Here is a 21,282-nt window from a genome sequence, read left to right on the forward strand (position 1 = left end):
TCCCCTTAGATAGAAGGGGATAGAGTAGTTTCTTTATGTTAATCCTTTTTTCAGTGTGCGTCTATCCTGCACACAGTTCAAAGAACAAGTGTGGCACTCGGTGCCAAAATATGGTTCATCACATAGCCAGATGTTTAGACTGGATTTGGCATTTTTGTCTACCTACTAATAGAGTCCTTCCCAAGGACCTGGTATAGGCAGATGTGGTTGTTTTATGGGTGGCTCATTTCTTACTAGTTTTTTTTTTGTTCATTTTTCACTATAAATAGATGGCAGAAATTTAAAAAGCCTATACATGTAGAGATTTTTAATGCAGAGTTCATACTATTAAAATAAACATGAAAACATTATTTGCTAAAATCTCCATATTCAAAATGTTTGTATATATGGAACAGGCTATTCTCTCTCATTTTTGCAAGGGGATTGCTATCCCATTTTTTTTAAAGCAGAAGTTTTATTCCCCCCCCATTTATTCCACACTTCTAAGAAGTAAAGGACCATATTTTCCCCATTCTAGACACAATAATTTTGTACATACTTATTTGTATTTATGAGTTTTAAAAAGGAAATGTCAAAAGACATCTATTTATTGTTTTGCCTGTCCTTTTTAATAATGGAGTTAATAGCTTAATTGTGACCTAGTCCTATCTTTAAATCGGTATCAGTCAATGTGGAAGAGTGTCATACATACATTTAAACTAACACTATTATGCCATTTAAGATACTGTCTTAGTATGCAATTCATATAATAGGCTTCTGATGTGCAGAGTTACATTATAGTTCTTTTGTGTACTTTATATATTTCACAAAGCTAAAAGCTATATTTAGCTCATGGCTTCTCATCTATTAAGCAAATAAACAGATCACAGCAATAAATTCATTTGCACCAGCAGTCTTTTCTGTGTTTGTTCTGTCTAGGTATGGCACACAGAATAGTTACTTTTCCTCATTATTAGTACTTTTTACACATCTTCTCCGCCCCTATCCCCCATTCCCCCAAAGCTCCAGCATATAGAACTGCTGATTATGGCTGAAAGTTTCCTTCTGAATGTGGAAGAGGATTTTGGTAGCATTAATAAATCTTATTAAAGGTAGATGAATTGAAGATCATTTCATCGGCTGCATACAGAGAAATGAGCTATAACTCACAAAGCTTATGTTTTTTAATACAATTTGTTAGTTGGAAAAGATGCAACTAGATGCTTCCTGATATTTTGCCATCATAGACTAACATGGACCTCCTCTTAACAATTTCTAAAACTATGTGTCATAATTATATCTGCTGTGAAAAATTTGAATATAAGAAACATTTATTTGTGCAGAACTCCAACCTTGCCTTTGTCTGTGGAGATCCTCAATCATCCAGGTCATGATTATCCCAAAAGTGCTTTTCAAAAGGCAATTGGACTTCCTTGTTTTTTCCCCTTGAAGACGTTTTGCTTCTTATCCAAGAAGCTTCTTCAGTTCCAATTGAATGATGGGGAATGGAAGGATTTATATTCTTGTAGTCATCTGATCGTTAGCACTCTGAAAGGTGGTTGTTAGCACTTGGGGGTTTGTCTGTACCCTCGGGGTCACCGGAATCAAAGCGCAAATGGGTGTGGAAACTTTTTGGAACTGCTGAAAGGACTGTGTTGTAGAGAGTAGATAGGTGATGTTATATGCCTCCCCCTCTGTTGAGAAAAGACTATTCCAATTTTAACACAGATAGCCTCTTTTACCCCTCTTTCAAACCAGTGATCTCCTCTATCCAGAATGTGGATCCCCTCTGTCCAGAATGAGTGACCTTGTTCTTTCAAATGGACTGCTGAATCTTATCCTGATGGATTTGTTCTCCTGTGTTTTTCCATGCATTTGTGAAGTCGTTGTTTGTTTCTCCAATGTACAGACCTACACGGCTCACTGTATTGTTCTACATATACTACATTGGTCAGTTTGTGTCTGGGTATTTTATCCTTGGAGTGGACAAGCTTCTGCATGAAAATGAAATGCATGGAATTCCATACATTGCAAGAATATCTGAAAAACTCAGGAGGATTTTCAACCAATACAAGATACATGTACACTTTAAACCTAAGAATACACTAAGGCAGAACCTCGTCCACCCTAAGGATAAAACACCCAGACTGGACCTGAAAGATATTTATTTTAATTGATATGGTCACAGGCCAGATCTGTTCACACTCAGACAGATTTATTAGGTACTAGGTTTTGGGGAGCATTCATCAAATACATACATAAGGCCATGGATTTTCTTGTAGGTAGACAATTGGCTTCTTAAGCAGATAGTTGACTTTAAACCTTATTTTTCTCAGTTAGGACAAATTAATTTGTATCCAGTGCAAGTGGAGTCCTACCCAGAAATAATGATAAATTTAAATATATGAAGTGTATGCAAGATCCAATCTGGGTCAGTCACCAGGACCAGAGGTTTTGTCTTCTGAGCTTTTGGAGTCGTACTGGAGCCCACAAGTCCGAAAACTCAAAAGACAAAACCTCCGGTCATGGTGACCAACCCAGATTGGATTGTGCAACATTATCCTGGGACACGAATATTCATCTCCATTCATATAAAATGTCTGTGCTGTGATCAAGTGAACACACTTGTGAGTTTTGCTGAGTCAAATGTGACATCTGCTGATCTTAGAAGATCAAATCAAATACTTGCTTGGCTCCATCTTTGAATCACTGTAGAAGTTGGTCACTGCATATGACTATACCGCTGGTTCATAAAAATGTTTGATTGAACAGTTTAACTTGAACATATTCTTCTTCAATTTCCACTAGATGTAGCAGCTTCTATACATTTACACAGGATGAGAGGGGAGTACCCAAATGGCCTACTGAAATCAACAGGAAGGTTTCAAATTCTGTTAATCTTGTTGTTTATTTTGCTGAGAAAGTAGCGTTTTAGGTGAGTGAGTATAAAACATGCTTTCAAAACAGACATGAATACGAATGTAGAATATATGAAAATCAGACAGTAACTCCCCTCATGAGAGTTTGTTCGCTTTTTAAGAATAGCCTCAGTTGGACCCACTATTGAAAATATTATACACTTTGTAGGTAGTAAACTCTCATTTCATATCCTCAGAATAAAACAAATCTTTGCAAATGCATTGGAGACCATCTGTTAATGTTGCTTAAAATGCATTTAAAGTACATTATTACATTTGCTTATTTATTAGGTGGATTACATGGATGAAAATGAAGAGTATTTCCAGCGACAAGCTTCACACAGACAATCTAGAAGAAGATTTAGGAAAATCAACCAAAAAGGAGAAAGACAAACAATTATTGATACTGTTGATGCTTTTCCTGTTGGGAAGCCACCCTTACCTAGAGGTTATCATACGGTAAGCTATTAATATTTGTATAGTATATATTACCATGTAACTATGAGAATTATACCATGAAATTGCTAATTGTTAAACTTTTTTATATTGTGAAAACAGATATGATCAAATTTCTCCATGTGTAGAAGTTGCCTTGCTTTTATAATAAGTAGTTATGTGCAAAATGCATTTTAATGTGATGGATATTTTTTATTATTTTTTTTATTTTGTTCAAATACAAATAATACCTAAGTCTAAATAAAAGACAGTATAAAATACAAATATTACAGTGCACCCACCCCATGGAGACCATTTTTATTACCTATATTTCTTCTCATATAGCAACTAACAATATACAATATATTTCAATTGTGCCCTTATCCCCTCCAAAACAGCATATATTCTTGAGTAGGTTTATTCCCTTTGCCTTCCACGATAAAGATTGGAAAAATATTTGGAACAGAAGATTATATAAGAATATGTCAGTTAGAGTTAAGGAAAATGGATATAAAGTATTGAATCAAATAGATGTTAAATATACAAATATTTGTTGGAGATGCGAGAAAGAGATTGGAATGTATAAACATGTGGTGGGATTGTGACAGTGCACAAAAGATAAAATCCTCCCATATTTCATTATAATTATTTAATCATCCCTTTTTTACATTTAATTTCTGTTGTTAATTTATCATTTATTGCCATATTCCATATTTCATTATACCACTCATTTCTTTGAATAACCCAATTCCGTCTCCAATATTTAATCATCACTAATCTAGCTGCCACTATCAAATTTACAATCAATTCCTTTGTTGCTTCATTTATATCTTTTTTTCCACCAGTAACAGTAATGCAATCCTCGGTGACATACCTAAATTTACCTTCAAAACTTCTCTAATTTCCCTAAACACCATGTCCCATATCTTTTGTGCACTGTCACAATCCCACCACATATGTTTATATATTCCATTCTCTTTCTCACACCTCCAGCAAATATTTGTATATTTAACATCTATTTGATTCAATTTACGTGGTGTTAGGTACCACTTCCATATCACTTTATATCCATTTTCCTTAACTCTAACTGACATATTCTTATATACTCTTCTGTTCCAAATATTTTTCCAGTCTTTATTGTTTATTTCTCCTAAATCTGTTTCCCAGATTAATTTTTGCCTGATTTTCTAATTCAGTTAATATTCTGTATATTTCCCCAATTCTTCCTTTACCTATATATTCTTCATTTTCCTCATTTTCTTTTATAATCATTTCAAATTTTGTTAACTGTCTAACTTTCACCTCAATTTTTTCTTCCATTTTCATCCATTTCTCTAATTGTATTAAATTCAACCAATTTAATTTAGTATCTGATAAAACATTCTTTAATTGTATTATATTCTTTATCTTGTTCTTCCAGTCTTCCCATTTATATATATGATTTTTTAAAATTTGCTAATCCATTCTTTCAATTCAATCTTAAGAAATTTCTCCATTTCCACCACTGGTGTTAAAGGAGAAATTCCTGGCATTAACTGTTATCTCCATTTATTCCATAATTCTATCAGATTTTTTAAAAAGGGATTTTGAATCCTCTTAACAATTTTTTAATATTCTTTTTAAACCAATAGGTTTCTATAGGATCTCCTATTTCCCTTAATTCCTTCAACTCTATATCACTCCATATTAAATCTCTACTGCTATAATATGTGGGACCACCCTTAATTGATTAGCTACCCAATAATTTCTAACATTTGGAAGACCTAGCCCATCCTTTTTTAATGGTTCATAACATAATGCTTTACTTATTCTTGCTCTCTTACCTTCATTACAATACACCTCTAGCAATCTCTGTATTTCCTAATGGGTACCCGTATTTCCTAATCTCTGTATTTCCTAATGTGATGGATATTTAAAGTACATTTTACATTAACTCTATGTCTGAAGATTCATATCAATGAATTATTGTTACCTCATTCCAAAGAACAAATTTGTGATGTATCATCTATGTGAGCTCAATATTACTTTGTCTCTTCTCAACCTATTAAACCAGATTGCACATCTTCCACTGATACACTGACATAATATTACCTCATTTAACAAATCTGAACCAAATCTTTACCATCTGAGAGAACATTATATTTCATAATTAGTTTGTAAATAATTTGGATACTTTAGTTGAACAAGACGTATTTGTACTTTAATATTATAATATTGACTAATTTTTAAAAGTGTTCGTATTTTGAAATACCGGAGTCTTAACATCAGCTAAACTTTGCAGGAGTTGTATAGTACAAGAATGATATGATAGCTTATACTGCCATTGTTCATCGTGAAGGTAGACTTTTTCTGGAGTAAATTATATGATGAGTTAAATTAAGTACATATGCCGAGTGTGGCATTGTAAAAATCTTTGGTCACAACATTAATGCTAAGTGGGGTGTTTTTTTTGTTTGTTATATTTAAATTGCTGCTTTTTGGTAAGCTTAAATGGTTTACAACTAAAAAAAATCTATATTGTTTCTCAAAAAAATGTAATTTTACTTAAGAGTTCTCAAAAAAATTAGAGTAGAAAATTTCCTTGTTCTAGAAAGAAGCTCTGGTTTGTGGCTCTTGCTTCTGGAAGCCTAACTCTTTCCTGACAAGATGGGCTCAAATAGCAGAACTATTTTAACTTCTTTTTAGCAAATGGGTTCCTCAGGAGAGAATTACTGCTGAAGAGATTAAGATTTTCATAGAACACAGCATAAGAACATAGAGTTGGACATAATGCATATATTGATTTTAAGAGTAGCACTTCAAGTTAGTTAGTCCATAGGCAAATCATATAACTAATGCATATGTATTAACTTTTTATCCACAATTACAATGTGAGGCATTTCATTCTGTACCAATAGATAATTTGATAACTAATTTCACTATATAAAAGCGTGAAGAATCTGACCTGAAAGTTACACAAAGAAGAATCAGCTTGGGAAGACATAACATTTTATGAGAGGAAAAAGTCTTTTGATTAATTTTGTAATTTTGATACAGTGAATTAATCTTCATATAATGCGGAAAAGAGAGAGTCTTTTGAATCATTTGGTATCCTTCATGTGCTCTCTCTGATTCTAAAGTATTGGGGAACAACAATTTCTAGAATGTTTGTTCCTTTATTTGTAGCCAATTTCAGTTTATATTGTTGGCCTGTAAATGTTTGCTACTATCAAAAAGCTTTTCTTGCTGTTTTGTGAATCTGTTGAATAACCCTGATTTGTTTTTTCTTGGTATAGTAGAATACTTCTCAGGGGAAGTATTGACTTAGAAACTTTCTGTATGATTTTATGAGTTTTTATATTTGAACACAGTACCCTAAATATAGGGTACTTACTGATATGTTTTAAAAAGTATAAAGCAGAAACATTGATACATTTCTCACATTTTGTCCCAATATATGGTAGTAGCGGGCAGACTCACTTTAGCTGTGGTTCTCATATGAGCCCACTGTAAATATAATGCTTAATTATGCAAGTTTCTCCCCCCTCCTTCACTGTAAAGGCAACAAATCAGGCTGTGAAACATGAATTGCATGTTTGGATTCTAAATGCAATTTCCTTTACTTGATTTATAAAACAAAGTTTTTCTGAGGTAGCCCATGCTCATTGAATTATGTTTTAAAGGCCAAAAGAAATAATGTATAGAAAGGAAATATAGATGAAATCTGTTTTAGAAAATTGATAAATATTAGCAGTACTAGTTTATATTAAATTGCTAATATACAGCACTTTATATTAAATGACTAAGTTGCCTAGAGAAAATCCATTTTAAAAACTTCCTTACATAATAGCAGTAGTTCATAATAGTATATGTTTTGTTATATCTGATTATGTTCATCTTTTCCTTTCCTCCTATATGGCATTCATTTCATTTTGGCTCACAGGAATGCACTAAACAGCAGGTATTGTAACCTATGTGTATGGTCCTTTAATGTTTATTTTCCCCAAGTTTGGTGTGTGACTAATGTCTTAATTCTGGCTTGTTGTGTCATATCCCTATTGTTCTACTACATAGTATATATTTTAGTTTGAATTTAAGTCACAAATGTATATCCTTGTGACATCATCATCGTTAGCATTTCATTTGTTGTTGCTGTTGTTATTTTTGATTGCCTGTGTGGCATCTTTCATTGTTAAAAATTTCATAATTTAAATATACAAGGCTTAGATATATAAAATAGCAGACACACACTTTAAGCATTCTATTTATAAATTTTTCAGTTTTCATTCTCAAGCAGCAGCTATGTGTTACAGTTTAGCAGCAGTGCTCTGTAACAAAAGTTAGTTTTATATAAGCAACAGTGTAGAGGTAGTCCTCAATTTATGATCACAATTGAGTCTCAACTTTCCTTGCTAAGCAAGGCAATTGTTAAGTGCGCTGTGCCTCATTTTATAACCTTTTATGCCACAGTTGTTAAGCAAATCACTGCAGTTGTTCAGTGAATCATACAGTCATTAAGCAAACCTGGCTTCCCCCATTGAATCTGCTTGTCAGAAGCTGGCTGGGAAGGTTACAAAGGGTGATCACACAACCTGAGGGCAGGGCAACCGTATAAATAGATGCCAGTTACCAAGCACCCAAATTTTGATTACACAACCATGGGGATGCTGCAATGGTTGTAAATATAAAAAAGTCACTTGTTTCAGTGCAGTGTTAACTTTGAACAGTCACTAAACTAATGGTTGTAAGTCAAGGACTACCTGTATATTCAGAATGTAATGGAATGAACTGAAGTACCAATTGCATATTTAAAATCAGATCTGTGTCATTTTGCTTAAAATTGAAATGGTGTAAAATTTTATATCAAAGTAGCTAAAATGTTTAATTCTATAGCATAGATAAAATTAGAGCTGTTGCATCACCCATGGCCAAAGTTACGGCTGTTCACGTGATCACAGTTTGGGCGCTTGGTAGCCCATCTGCACTTATAACCCCATTTATGCCATTTTGGCTCCCTGCTGCCCTGCACTTCACCACCCCAGCTCACTTTGGTGCCATCTTCTTGCCCCTTCTGCTGTTATTTGTCATGTGATGAATCAGCATCTACTTATTCCTGGGTCCTTTCACATAGAATTAGATGTTTGTTTGATCTTACCATGTTCCATCTACTGTGCTATGAAGGAAACGAAAGAAGCATTAAAAAAATAATTCTATCAAACTTCCAATTACAATTATTTTTAAAATACATTAGTTTGCCATTAGTGTCACACACACTCACAGACACACACACACACACACACACACACACACGAAGTAGCAAAATAACTATAGGTAGATAAGTAGATAGACAGACAGACAATGTGCCTTCAAGTCATTGCTGACTCCTGCAGACTGTTTGGCCTGGTCCCTGCAGTTTTAGAAACGGTTTGCTATTTACTTTCTTCCTAATGGTGAGTGGCTCGAGATCATCCAGCTAGGTTTGTATCTCAGGCCAGACTAGAACTCAGGGTCTTTCAATTTTTAATTCATTGCCAAAATTACTACACTAACCTGGCTCTCATATAGTGAAATGGAAAAAGCAAAAAAATATGTGAAACTACAGAGGGGAACAGAAAAAAAAGAGAAACTCCGTAGAAAATGGAAAAGAAAAGAAAAAAAACTACTAAAAATCTTAGGAATGATAATTAGCATAACTAAAGTATATTTAATTCCAAATATACATTGTTTTAAAACCTAGTTCATATTAATACAGTACATATTAATACAGTGTTGATATCCTTTCATCAGGCCCATTTATGCAGGATTCCAGTTAATATGTTCTGCAATGTTCTTGCTAAAGTAGCTATTAAAATCTTAGCATCAACAATTAACAGCTATATTGGAAGATAACAGGCAAATTCTTAAACATTTTTAAAAGTAACATGATACCTAAATATTTAGAAATATAGGAGCTATTTCAGTATTTTTAATATCATTCTATAATTATTTCATCTGGTCAAAGGGGCTTTTCCAGATTTTATCATATCATAGTATCATGGATTTCCTGTAAAGTTAGAAGCACACCCAGCTTTTACTTGCTTGTATCCCAGAAATTTATATTAAAAAATTACTATATCTTTAAAAAAGCATCTGTCTGTCTGTTCACTATTATGTTCAGATGTGTAGAATTTAATATTTCTTACATCTCAAAAAATTGAAATTTGTTTAATCAATTATCTTATTAAAAGACTTTTTTCATTTGAAATTATAATGTTTCTTGTTTATAAAAGAAAAATTAACTTCAATTTATATAAAAATATGTTCTTTTGGTAGATAGTCCTTTAGAATTCCATGTCACAAAAATGAGTTTAAACTTTTTTAAAAGAAAAAAATACCAGATGTATTGTTGGAGTAAACAAGATCTCAGGTCTAAGTGACAAATAATAAAATATTAAGCACTGCATAATCTGTTATAACAGTTGTAGAGCAACTGTCTTACCAATGTCATATTTTTTTATTGTTGCCTAGTTGATGCTGCTGTGAAGAGTTTAAACTTTGCTGGTGTTGAAAGGTATTTGTTGTGTTGTACCTTGTAGTAAGAGGAGCAAAATAAAATGAATCCTCAAAATGGCATATCCATTTTGATGGTGAAAAGATGCCTATAGTTTATAATCCACCACTGTGGATTAAAATGTGGGTAGTTGTTCCTCTTTTCTCTTAGCATTGAAGTTGCCAATGGAGAAAATGGGAAGTGTTAAATGGGCTAAGAAATAAAAGGAAGTTATTGTTGGACTCAGCAGGGGAAAAAATTGCTAACAAGAGATAATTACAGAGATAAAAGCAAGATAAAGAAATAAAAACAAGAGGTGAAATTAAAAAGTCCTAGGCTTCTGAAGAAATGAAGACTCTATGAAAATTCAGAATCACTAAGAAGAGTCAGGAGGAGAATGACTGCAACATGGGAACACTACCTGACTCAGATGTTCAGAGAGAGAAGAGATTCTGAAGACTGAGAAAAGAAGATCAAGATAGACAAAAGAGGTTGTCAGCTAAGTTTAATTGAAGACCTTGAGATAAAAGTCTCTGGGGAATTGAATAACACTTGTACACCTGGTTATAGCTTAACTAGGCATAGATCTTATTAATAGAAGTATTCTTGCAGGCAGAAGGATACCTAATGTCATAATACTAGAACAATTAGCCATACAGAAATTTACTACATTCTTCTTTAGAGGAAGATGCCAGAAATATATATGGGAGGATAAGGTAGGTGTGGTGGGGACTGGAGCTCTGTGTATATGCATTAACTAAATGCCACTTCCCTAATATATTATGAGTAGAAAAAGTAATTAATTTGATTCATAAAAAGGATATGGCTAATGTATTTTGTTTGATGAATTCTAACAACGCACAACAAAAGATGATAGCATGGTGGGAATGAACAGATAAATAGCAAATTATTTTGAAAAATGGTACCAAGATCCAGGAAAAAGAAATAGTTAAAGCCAAAAGATTTATGCTGCTATCCAGTGTTTCTTGAACCCCTCCAGGTTCAAGGGCACACACATTTGTTTGTTTTTTGCTAAAAGATTAGCTGATGAGCTAATTTAAAAAGTGGGTATGTCAGATTCAAAGGGGGCAGTTATGTATGTGTGTGTGTATATATGTGTAGAGAGAGAATGGGGGGGAGGTTACAAAGCCCAGTAGTAAACTGAAGGCTTATCATATTATCTCACAGTTGATGACAAAGGAGAAAAACCCAAAGCTAATAAAAATTAACTCTGATACTAAGCCCAAAGTTGTAAAAAAACAAAACAAAAAAACAATTTCTCATAGCAATTGAGGGAGGACAGCAAACTACTGTATAAACCTAGCTATACCAAAAGAGTGTACTATAACAAATATTAATTCCATATTTGCATCAGATCCATTAAATATGTAGTTATGTATATCAAAGGATATGTCAATTAGTTACATGTGATATAAATCAAATATATACAGAGTTTTATTTAGATATCGATAGATAGGAGTCCTTAAACCTTACCTTTTGGGAAAGATAAATGCTGTCAAAATGAATACCATTCAAGATTAATTTATATCCTGAGAGGAATTCCAGTTCATGCACCAGAGAAATATTTTCATAAAATAAATTCTTTCTTTGGAAAATTTCTATGGGGTTCTTTGATTCTGAGAATATTTTTACAGAAATTACTATTACCAATTAATGAAGGAGGATTTGGTTTCCTAAATCTTGACCTACATCTTTATACTTACCTAGTGTCAAGTATTGAATACTTGAAGCCCACAACTAGTGTTAATTTTCTGATTTGGTCAGCTTTGGAATTTACATGTATAGCACCTTTGGTTGGCTAGATAGTCTAAACAAACTAAAACTCTGGTATCTCTGGAAACAATTACAGTAACTATGGAATATAATGTCTAATAAAAAGTTTGAGTCTGTTCACCATGCAAATTGACTTTATGGGGAAAGCCAACTTTAAAAATTTGAAAGATGGTGATATGAAAAAAGTTGGTGGACGCAGTCATATTGACTTTGAACCAATTGATAGATGATGATGAAGATGAATTTTTAATAACTCAATGGACACATTTACAGTTATAACATTATTTGGACCAGCATCATTTTCAACATCTGAGGCATTAGAACAACTTACTAAACCCTTAAAAAAAACTGCAATTAATGAGGAAGTCCTCCGAAGATGGTGTGCTGAGCAACAGGGTGATTTTTCTCCCCTGCTGACAAACAGCTGATTTCACTACCAAAGCTGGCCCTTCGTTGGCACACTCCCCAGATTCAAATGGGAGCTACTAGGAATGATCCAAGATGACCTTTGGATGACATGAACCTACCTGAGGAGAGAAATCTTGAAGATTTCTGTTTTTGGTAGAAGAGACTGGAAGGTTGGGTCTCCATCTTTTCCTTTCAGCTGTTTGGTTGTTTTAAGCACACCTTTTAACTGCATATTTTGTTTTTTTTTAAAAAAAAATGATGTTTATTTTTAAATGTTAATCAACTGGTTGAATGCTATTTTGCTCTGACCCTTTGCTGGAAAGCACAAAGCACTCTGCTTTCTTTTACTGCTTTATTAGCTGTTGTAAATCACTTTTGTTTTCTCCATATGAAAGTTGACAGTGATTTCCTGGATAGTGAAAGTGATCTGATCTGATTTATGTTTGTATCGGATTTTCATTACAGGAATTTTGCATTTTATTAATTTTTAAAAGCACGGCTCTTATTTTTTTAAAATCTTTGATGGAGGTCTCCCTTTTTTCCACTTATTTTTATTGTGGGAAATATTATATTAAAGCTCTGTGAGGTTACTTTGTTAAGGGGCTTGCCCTGTTCTTGAAAAGAATTGTTTGATTGGCTATAAAAGCTCAGTTACAGAAAAAACTTCACTTACATTAAAGATGCAGACTGTGCATCAGCTTAAGGACAAAGCCTTTTGGGAACCCTTTGGAAAAAATGCTTTTCAATGTACAAGTTCAAATTGTAAATTTAGGTAAAAAGTTTGATAAAAAAACAACAGTTTCAAATCAAACCAAAGATATATATTCAGATGCAAGTAACAGCAGTTAAACAAGATTTACAACTGGATGGAGTGGAATTTAATTTTTGGTGGCAAACCTGAAGAAGGAGTCTGGTCTGAAAACTGCAGGTTGGTTGGAGAAAGCTAAAAGGGGCATGGCTTCTAAAGACTCATAGTTGACAGAACTGATGAGTGCTGAACTGAATTTTTTAAGAAGATTGATGGAGATTGGGAAGTGGACTTATATCTAACTGGAAAACAAATATTAAGACGTGTTGTGTTTCATCCTATAGGAGATTTTTTGAACAACAAATAATATGGATCCAATTGTTGGGAAAGATCCCAGTTAAAAGTTTAAGGAAAACCCTTTTTATTAAGAATCAAACAAGGATATTTGATCCTGGATGGACCAGAGACAACAATTGTGGTGACTTGTGATAAATTAAAAACCATTGGGGACATTCTGTGAGTGAAGTACAATAACAGACTGTTAACAGAAGGCTTTGAAGTTTAACCTTGCTGTTGGTTTTATTTGTTAATTATGATTTTTTTCTATGTAGTAGATGCCAGGTTAATTGTGTTGGATAAATAAAGTTGTAGAGGTTCATAAACTGTTTGCCTGCTTCATAAAGGGGGCAGAATTATTATTGAAATATTTTTATCAGTATTCAACTGGGGGACTATTTATGTATATGTTTGTTTTCTTTTTTTATGCACATTTATTTTATTTTATTTTTTGCCTTCTCTAGTTTTGCTTTGTTTTTGTATTTTCTTTGCCCTCCCTTCTTGGAAGTTTGTATTTTAGCATTTTGAATAAAAAAAGAAAAATGGATTGCAAAAAAACCTGCAATTAGTTCTTATAACTTATTATTAATAAATCAATTTGATATACAGATGTTAAAAAAGAGTAGAATAAAAATTAGAGGTTCCTATAGACAATGGGAAAGTGTCTTAACTTAGATAATCCAAAATGATAATGGACCTCAAATTATGATTTATACAACAAAAAATAATGTTTAGAATTTATTATAGAAAAGGACTATCAGAAATAGCATTTGGTTGGAGATGTAATAAGGATTATGCTGCTTTAAAACATACTTTTCTACAATGTCCTATACTTAGCAAGTTTTGGGAGAAATAAGTGGATTATCTAAATAGCAATAACACTTAGACTTATATACCACTCCATTGTGCTTTACAGCACTCTCTGAACGGTTTACAAATGTCAGCATATTGCCCCCAACAATCCTCATTTTATCGATCTCGGAAAGATGGAAGGCTGAGTCAACCTTGAGCCGGTGAGGATCGAATTCCTGGCTGTGGGCAGAGTTATTTATATAGAAGATTTACATGGCCAACTGTCTTATACATATTAAGCCTAGGGGGCTCACAACAACATTTTATAAAAACAGAACCCCACCATAGCATCATATATCACAACCACAGCATCATAACATCCCATCAACTTTAAATTGCTGTGCTTAATTTCTTCCTAGCTCAATGCTTCAGTGAAGGTGTTTATAGCCTTCAGACTCAATCTAAAGGGTCAGAGCAGCCACAGGAAAGATATGTCTCCAAAGTCCAGCCAAGTGGCCATATTTAAGGGAATGGACTGCAGTGCACTCACCCTGTCTAACCAATAGGGTAGACAATACCTTTAGCAAAATAACCTGGTCTATGCCATTTAGGATTTTAAAGGTGATAATCAGAAACTTGACTTGCACCTGAAAGTAACTGGTTCATCTTGTTCAGCAGATATAAAATAAGTAAAATGTGAAGCACCCAGCATTTCATGTGCCATCGCATGCTGGACCAGTTGTAAATTATGGGTAGTCTTCAAGGGCAGTCCCAAGTTGAGCATATTACAATAATCCAACTGAAAGACAACTAAGATGTAAGTGATAGTATGTAAGGCTTCCCAGTTCAGGAAAGAGTACCATTGCTACATAAGCCAAACCTCTGCAAAGGTCTCTGTAGCCATAGCTGGCACCTGATTTTTCAGCAGGAACTGTAAGGCCAGCAGAAACCCAACTTGGGATAGGGGGAATACTCCACTAAGAGTCATGGATGATGACTCACTGAACACTGGGGAGCCATAAAAAATCAAAGCCAATCTTTCTTGCCAGGATTAAGTCTAAAGTAGGTTCTTTCCCATCTAGCCCCACAGCTTCTAGGCACTGGATAAGAATCTGAATGGCACAATGTGCCCAGCATGGGATGAGGATGTATAACTGAGTATTAACCACATAATGATGGTACTGTAACTCATGCCATCTAATCACCTCACCCAGAGTGCTCATGTTTATGTTAATTAGGAGATTTAACTGTTGGCGTAGGTGTAAGACATTTGAGCATTCTTTGTAATGTTTCAGAGGAATTCAGTGGCTGAGAAGGGAGTAGATAACATGAGGTGATTTCACTGGAAGGTTTCTTCTAGACAGGTGAGAATTATGAGAAGGTGGAAAAAGTGATTCTGTACTACTATGAAATAATGAAACACACATTCACACATATTCAAGCAGTGATTCAGAAACCACTGCTATAGCCCACAAAAGGATGTTAGAGAACTGTGGCCAGATTGCTGGATTATGGCTACAATGCAACTTAAAATCCAGTGAAGAAGTGACAGAAGAAGTAGGCCTTGAATAGGTCTGCATTTCCTACCACGCCCAGTCAGATTCTAAATTCAAAAGCACCAGTCTGATACAGGAAAGAGGGTAGTAGAACTAGCTAAGGATTATTATTTAGCAATCTGAAGAGCAGAAGAACATCTGAGTTGAGCAGATGTCATAGGGGAACAAGTATAATTCCAAGAGAAGAAGCAAAAGCTAAGAAAGGAGATCTTTAAAGAGGATGAGATAGAAAAAAAGAAATCTCAAAAAGAGCAAAGAAAGCGAAAAGGCTGCAGTGGACAAAAATGTTTATATTTGTGGGGAAACAGGACATTGGAATAAAACTGACCATGTCCCTCTGAGATACTTCTCAGCAGTGCTGTATAATGGAACCCATAAAAGAGGTAGAGAGGCTCTTTGACAATGGCAGTTGAAGCCACATCTAATCAAAATTCTTACGGAGTGGTCTGATGTTTGGAACACAATAAGAGGATCTTATTAGTTCAGGGATCCCCAACCCCCAGTCCGTGTACCGGCACCAGACCGCAGCATGCCAGAAACCAGTCCGCGCAAACATGCAGAGCCCCATCTGTGGGATGCAGGCAGTATATGAAACCACGCCCCCTTCGGTCCACAGAAAAACCTCTCTCCGTGGAACTGGTCCCTGGTGCTCAAAAGGTTGGGGACCTGTGTATTAGTCGAAGCCTAAATCTTAAGACTCAGGCTTTGTGAAAAGATTTCCCTACAAGCTGATAATTCAAGCTAGGCAGGAAAACAAGATAGCTGGAATTACAATCAGAATTGAAGTGAAAAGTTGAATATTTCTCTTTACCTTTCCAGTGTTTTAAAGCTGTCACTCTAAAATTTGCTATTCTCACCTAGCAGACTCTTTGGTATTAATATTGCATCTTTTTTGTCTATCTCTTTGATTCTTGCCTAGCAGTGCTCATATTAATATTAATTTAGTATAAATTTATGGAATACTTTATATTCTCAGAGTTTTCTGTAACACATGGATTCTCATGATCTCCCAGATGACATATCTGGGGAACAAGTTGTGGTTGTTAAAATTTATTTTTAAGTCAATCAGACTTGTATTAGGAGAGCAGAAATACTGCAACAGTTGCTTCCACTTTGCCTGACCAAGCCCAAATTAAGTTTTAACAGCAGCCATACTTTGGGAAAGCTTGTTGTTGACTTGGCTAGGCAAAAAGGGGAATAAAGTCCAGAGAATTTTAACAATTCTTAGGCATTGCCTGCTCAAGCCTAATGACGTGTGCTAGGAAATATGGACCAAAACCCACAGCACAATGATTGATAGATTTATTTTTTGGCTGGTTGACATTACGTATGGTATAACATAACATAACATAACATAACATAACATAACATAACATAACATAACATAACATAACATAACATAACATAACATAACATAACATAACATAACATAACATAACATAACATCCTCTATTCCTAAGTATTCTCCTCTATCGATACATAACCTAGATAGATTTTTATTTCAAAATCGCACACATTAATCAGTTAATGATTACGGTCTTCTGCATTACATCATCTATGTCGCAGATTTTTGTAACTGTCTTCTTGGATTTCTTTCTTCTTTTGTTCCTTTGACAGAAGTGCTTGATTGATGTAATAATTAGGCCTACACTTTGGTTGCTTTAGAAACTAAGTATAATAAGAGTGGTGTAGATAAAATTAGATTTCTAAATAATGTTGCTGCAAGTTTAGATTCCCCCCCCCCCCAATTTATGAAAATTAACAATGCTGAATTGCGATGGGGAGATAACATGTATTGGGATAATATTCACAACTTATGGAAGGATTTTACTTTTTGAATTATTTTCACTTTTGCAGTGGAGCTAAAGTCAAGATTTCCTCTAATATTCCCCAAATGTTACCAATTACCAGTTTACAGAAAACAATAGAAAGTTCTTTTTTATACATATAGAACTATGTAAATCAGAGTAAGCATGTAGATGCGGTATGTTAGTTTTAAAGTCTCATAGATCAAATATATTAATTAACTAAAATTAGAAGACATATTGATAAAAAAATAAAACAATTTGATAAAAATAGACTATTTCAATATTCCAATTTTGGAAAACATTCAAAATATTTTTTCTAATTCTTTTGACTTTACTCTAAGTAATTCTTCTAACTGTGTTACATTTCAATTCCAAATACTACCAATTATTGTTTGCTTCTCTTATTGATAAATGCTAGCTGGAATATTATTGGTATCTACTATTGCCCCAAAGGGATAAGGCCAGAGATACGATAGTGGTAAACATAACATTAGAAGGTTACCAAAACTAGATCAGTAGATTATGAATTCAAGACATTTTATCTATCCACTGGTTAAATTTGTTGTCAGAGTTATTATCTTTGATCAACCCTGGTCAAATATCTTTGTATGTTCTCCTTTATAAAAATAGATATTTAATACTGAAGCAAGACATATCAGAACATTCCAGCAACTGTCAAGCCTTAAGTTGGAATTTTTAAAGTCTGTTCTTCAAAGTCTTCATAGTACTCAGCCGTTTGTGCTTAGTGTACTGACAAGAATTTAGCTATCAAGCTTTATTCAAGTGGATTAGAATTTACCAGATCTGTTTGGCAACAGAGGTTATCTTTTTTCAGTTGCTTTTCTCTATAGCTTTCCCAAAGAAGTAATCATAATGTGCAACTTTTAAATCCTTATAATCATTTATGTATTGCTGTAGGGTGATATTTCTGAACTGCAACCCTCTATTACCGGGCTTTTCAACCTTTTCACCCATTGTACCACTTTTAGGATATGGCAATATCCGAGTACCACCAGTCGCCTAGCAAGGTGTCAAAAACTTGATGCACCATGTTTTCCTGAAAGTAAGGCCTACCCCGAAAATAAGCCCTACCTAATATAAGCCCTACCCCAAAAATAAACCCTAGTTTGGGGGCAAGGCACACACTTAAAAATCAAGCTAAGGTGCGGGTAGGGGTGTGGATCTGCCCCATGCGCCCCATACCCACTTACCTTGCAGCCAGGCCTCTCCTCGCTGGCCCCCTTCTTCTGTGGCGTCTTCTGCAGCCAGGCCTACATTTCTCAGTCACAGGCCTTTCTGGAAGGCCTGTGCAACTAAGAACCAACCTATGGATTGAATCCATAGCTTGGTTCTGCAAGATCTGCAGCCAAGGACCAAGCTATGGATTGAATCCATTGCTCGGTCCTTGGCTGCACAGGCGTTCCGGAAAGGCCTGACTGCAAAATGCAGGCTGGAATGCAGCTGCAGAATGAAGCTGAACCTTCGGCCCCAGAAGAATTGGACCTGCTGGGCGAGGCTGTCAGTGCCGGAGGTAAGACACCCCCTGAAAATAAGACCTGGTGCCTCTTTTGGAGGCAAAAAGAAAAAAAAAGACCCGGTCTTATTTTTGGGGAAACAATGTACCTGCAACTATCCACCTTGCTTCTGGTTGACTTTTGCCTTTCATTTCACTTTTCCCAGTGTTACAGCTTTTTGTATCAAATAATCTGATAAGATATACAAAGACCTAATAAAAGGGAGACTAAATATATAATAAATCAGGCAGTATGATTCACATGCAAATTAATAGTATGCAATTAATTTAGAAACTCCCAGTACGGTCTGCTTCTTTGCAGTCGGCTTCTGTGGCCATAGAATTCTACTCTGATGTTTAACCACGATTGGTTGATTTTTCTTGTACCGCTGCTTTTATAATACAAACATGGATGGTTTTCCAAAGGGAAATGTGAATTATTTTATTTTGTAAAATAATACCCATCACTGTATCTTCATATTTCTAGTACTAATCTATGTCTTTTCTTACTGCTAATGTCTAAACACCTGTTCTTTTCCACAGAAAAGTTTTGTTTATATCTCTTGGGGTTTTTCTTTTCTTTTCTTTTCTTTTCTTTTCTTTTCTTTTCTTTTCTTTTCTTTTCTTTTCTTTTCTTTTCTTTTCTTTTCTTTTCTTTTCTTTTCTTTTCTTTCTTTTTTTCTTTTTTTTCTTTTTCTCTGTCCAAGCCCTTTTTCTCCAACAGCCAGCAGGTGGGGCTCTTGCATTTTTCTGTTTGTTTATTTTTATTTCTTGGAAATACTTTCTCCAGCCAATATCTTTCTCTTCCAGGGCTCTTGCCTTACCTGAAGTCTAAGACTAGCTTGGGCAGGGGGAAGGGGTGTGTGTGGGGGTGTGTGTGTGGGACATACACTCCAGTTTCCTAGTTGCTGCTATCTTTCCTGCTGCCTCTTTAGTCAGCGGGACTTTGACTTCGCTGCTCTTCTTTTGCTGCACTCCCACTCTGTGTTCTGTTTCCCAGTGTTTTTCAGAGCCAAGAAATATTATCCAGCATCAGATCTTTTCTCCTTTTCTTCTTCTTATGTCAGAATAATCTTGGGAGATTATTAATCTTGGGAGATCTGACGATGAACTGCCACATAGGGAATGGTCAGATAAGATGGAGCATAGCTCCCAGCTGCAAAGTGGATGAAGCAAGAGACTCCAGAGAGATTGTCCCTTAGTTATTGGGCTTTAAAGGTGGCAGCAGGAGAACTGTACTTTCAGACTTGCAAGACTATGTTAATGAAGACATGGTTAATGTAGCTTTAGAATAAAGTAGAATTAGCTTATATGACTGTGCTTTCTCTCTGATCTACCTGGCAAAGCTAACAGGTGTCTTGCAGGTCCATATGTTTCTCTCAGTTCCTCTGGCTATATAGCTTCAAAGTGCTTGTCTTTTCCATCTACACTCAAATTTCAAAAATCCTAATACTGAAAAGAAGAAAGAAAAGAACGGTTGCAATTTGTGTAATGGGATGTGCGGATGACCTTAGGGAACGAGAAGATGAGATGCTACCTAGGAAACAATCAGAAAAGGAAGGCAGGAGCCCCCAATGGATTAACGATCAGAGGAAGAAACTTGGAAAGGTCCTGCTGTAATTTTTCAGGCAGTTGAAAGTGGTGACAGCAAGTCTGTACATTAAGGCTTGATTCCTAATGTATACTTAGATTCCATTAGTGTAGTCTTAGAATAAAGTAGAATTAGCTTGTCTACTTGTGTTTCTTTTCGGGCTTGGCTGGGAAGTTCTAACATTTGCCAGTCATGTGGTCCTTAAACATATTTCCCTCTTTACTATCCAGTTGACTGGCTTTCTGAAGCTCTGACTTACCAATTCCAAATGTTGGAAAATGCCATGATTTACTGTAGATGATCATATTCCAATTTGTGACACGCTATTCCTCTTAACCAAGTAAGATTTTGTAAGTGATATGTTGGAATGTGGTAGCTGCTCCACATTCATCATGAATGGCATCATCACTGAAAGAGGGATGACAAAAGCCACTCTATTCTTTTGAGTTGGCTTCTACTGTAATCTACCTGTATCCTTTTATTATGTTGTTGTTAGCTGCGAAGTCGTGTCCGACCCATTGTGACCCTATGGACAACGTTCCTCCAGGCCTTCCTGTCCTCTACCATCTTCTGGAGTCCATTTAAGCTCACGCCTACTGCTTCAGTGACTCCATCCAGCCACCTCATTCTCTGTCGTCCCCTTCTTCTATTGCCCTCAATCTTTCCCAGCATTAGGCTCTTCTCCAGTGAGTCCTTCCTTCTCATTAGGTGGCCAAAGTATTTGAGTTTTAGCTTCAGGATCTGGCCTTCTAAAGAGCAGTCAGGGTTGATCTCCTCTAGGACTGACCAGTTTGATCGCCTTGCAGTCCAAAGGACTCGCAGGAGTCTTCTCCAGCACCATAGTTCAAAGGCCTCAATTCTTTGGCACTCAGCCTTTCTTATGGTCCAACTTTCAC

The 21,282-nt window shown here is 35.1% G+C and overlaps 1 protein-coding gene across 2 annotated transcripts in view; it reads left to right on the top strand.

The window, feature by feature from the left end:
• RAPGEF2 (Rap guanine nucleotide exchange factor 2) overlaps positions 1 to 21,282 on the top strand; it is a 192,913-nt gene that overhangs the window by 73,555 nt on the left and 98,076 nt on the right. For both annotated transcript variants that reach the window (XM_081332735.1, XM_081332736.1), the window contains exon 6: positions 3,189 to 3,356. In XM_081332735.1, coding sequence (XP_081188861.1) covers positions 3,189 to 3,356 — 168 coding nt within the window. The remainder of the gene's footprint in view (positions 1 to 3,188; positions 3,357 to 21,282) is intronic.

The sequence above is a fragment of the Vipera berus genome (assembly GCF_964194415.1).
Source record: "Vipera berus genome assembly, chromosome: 7".
Taxonomy (NCBI): domain Eukaryota; kingdom Metazoa; phylum Chordata; class Lepidosauria; order Squamata; family Viperidae; genus Vipera; species Vipera berus.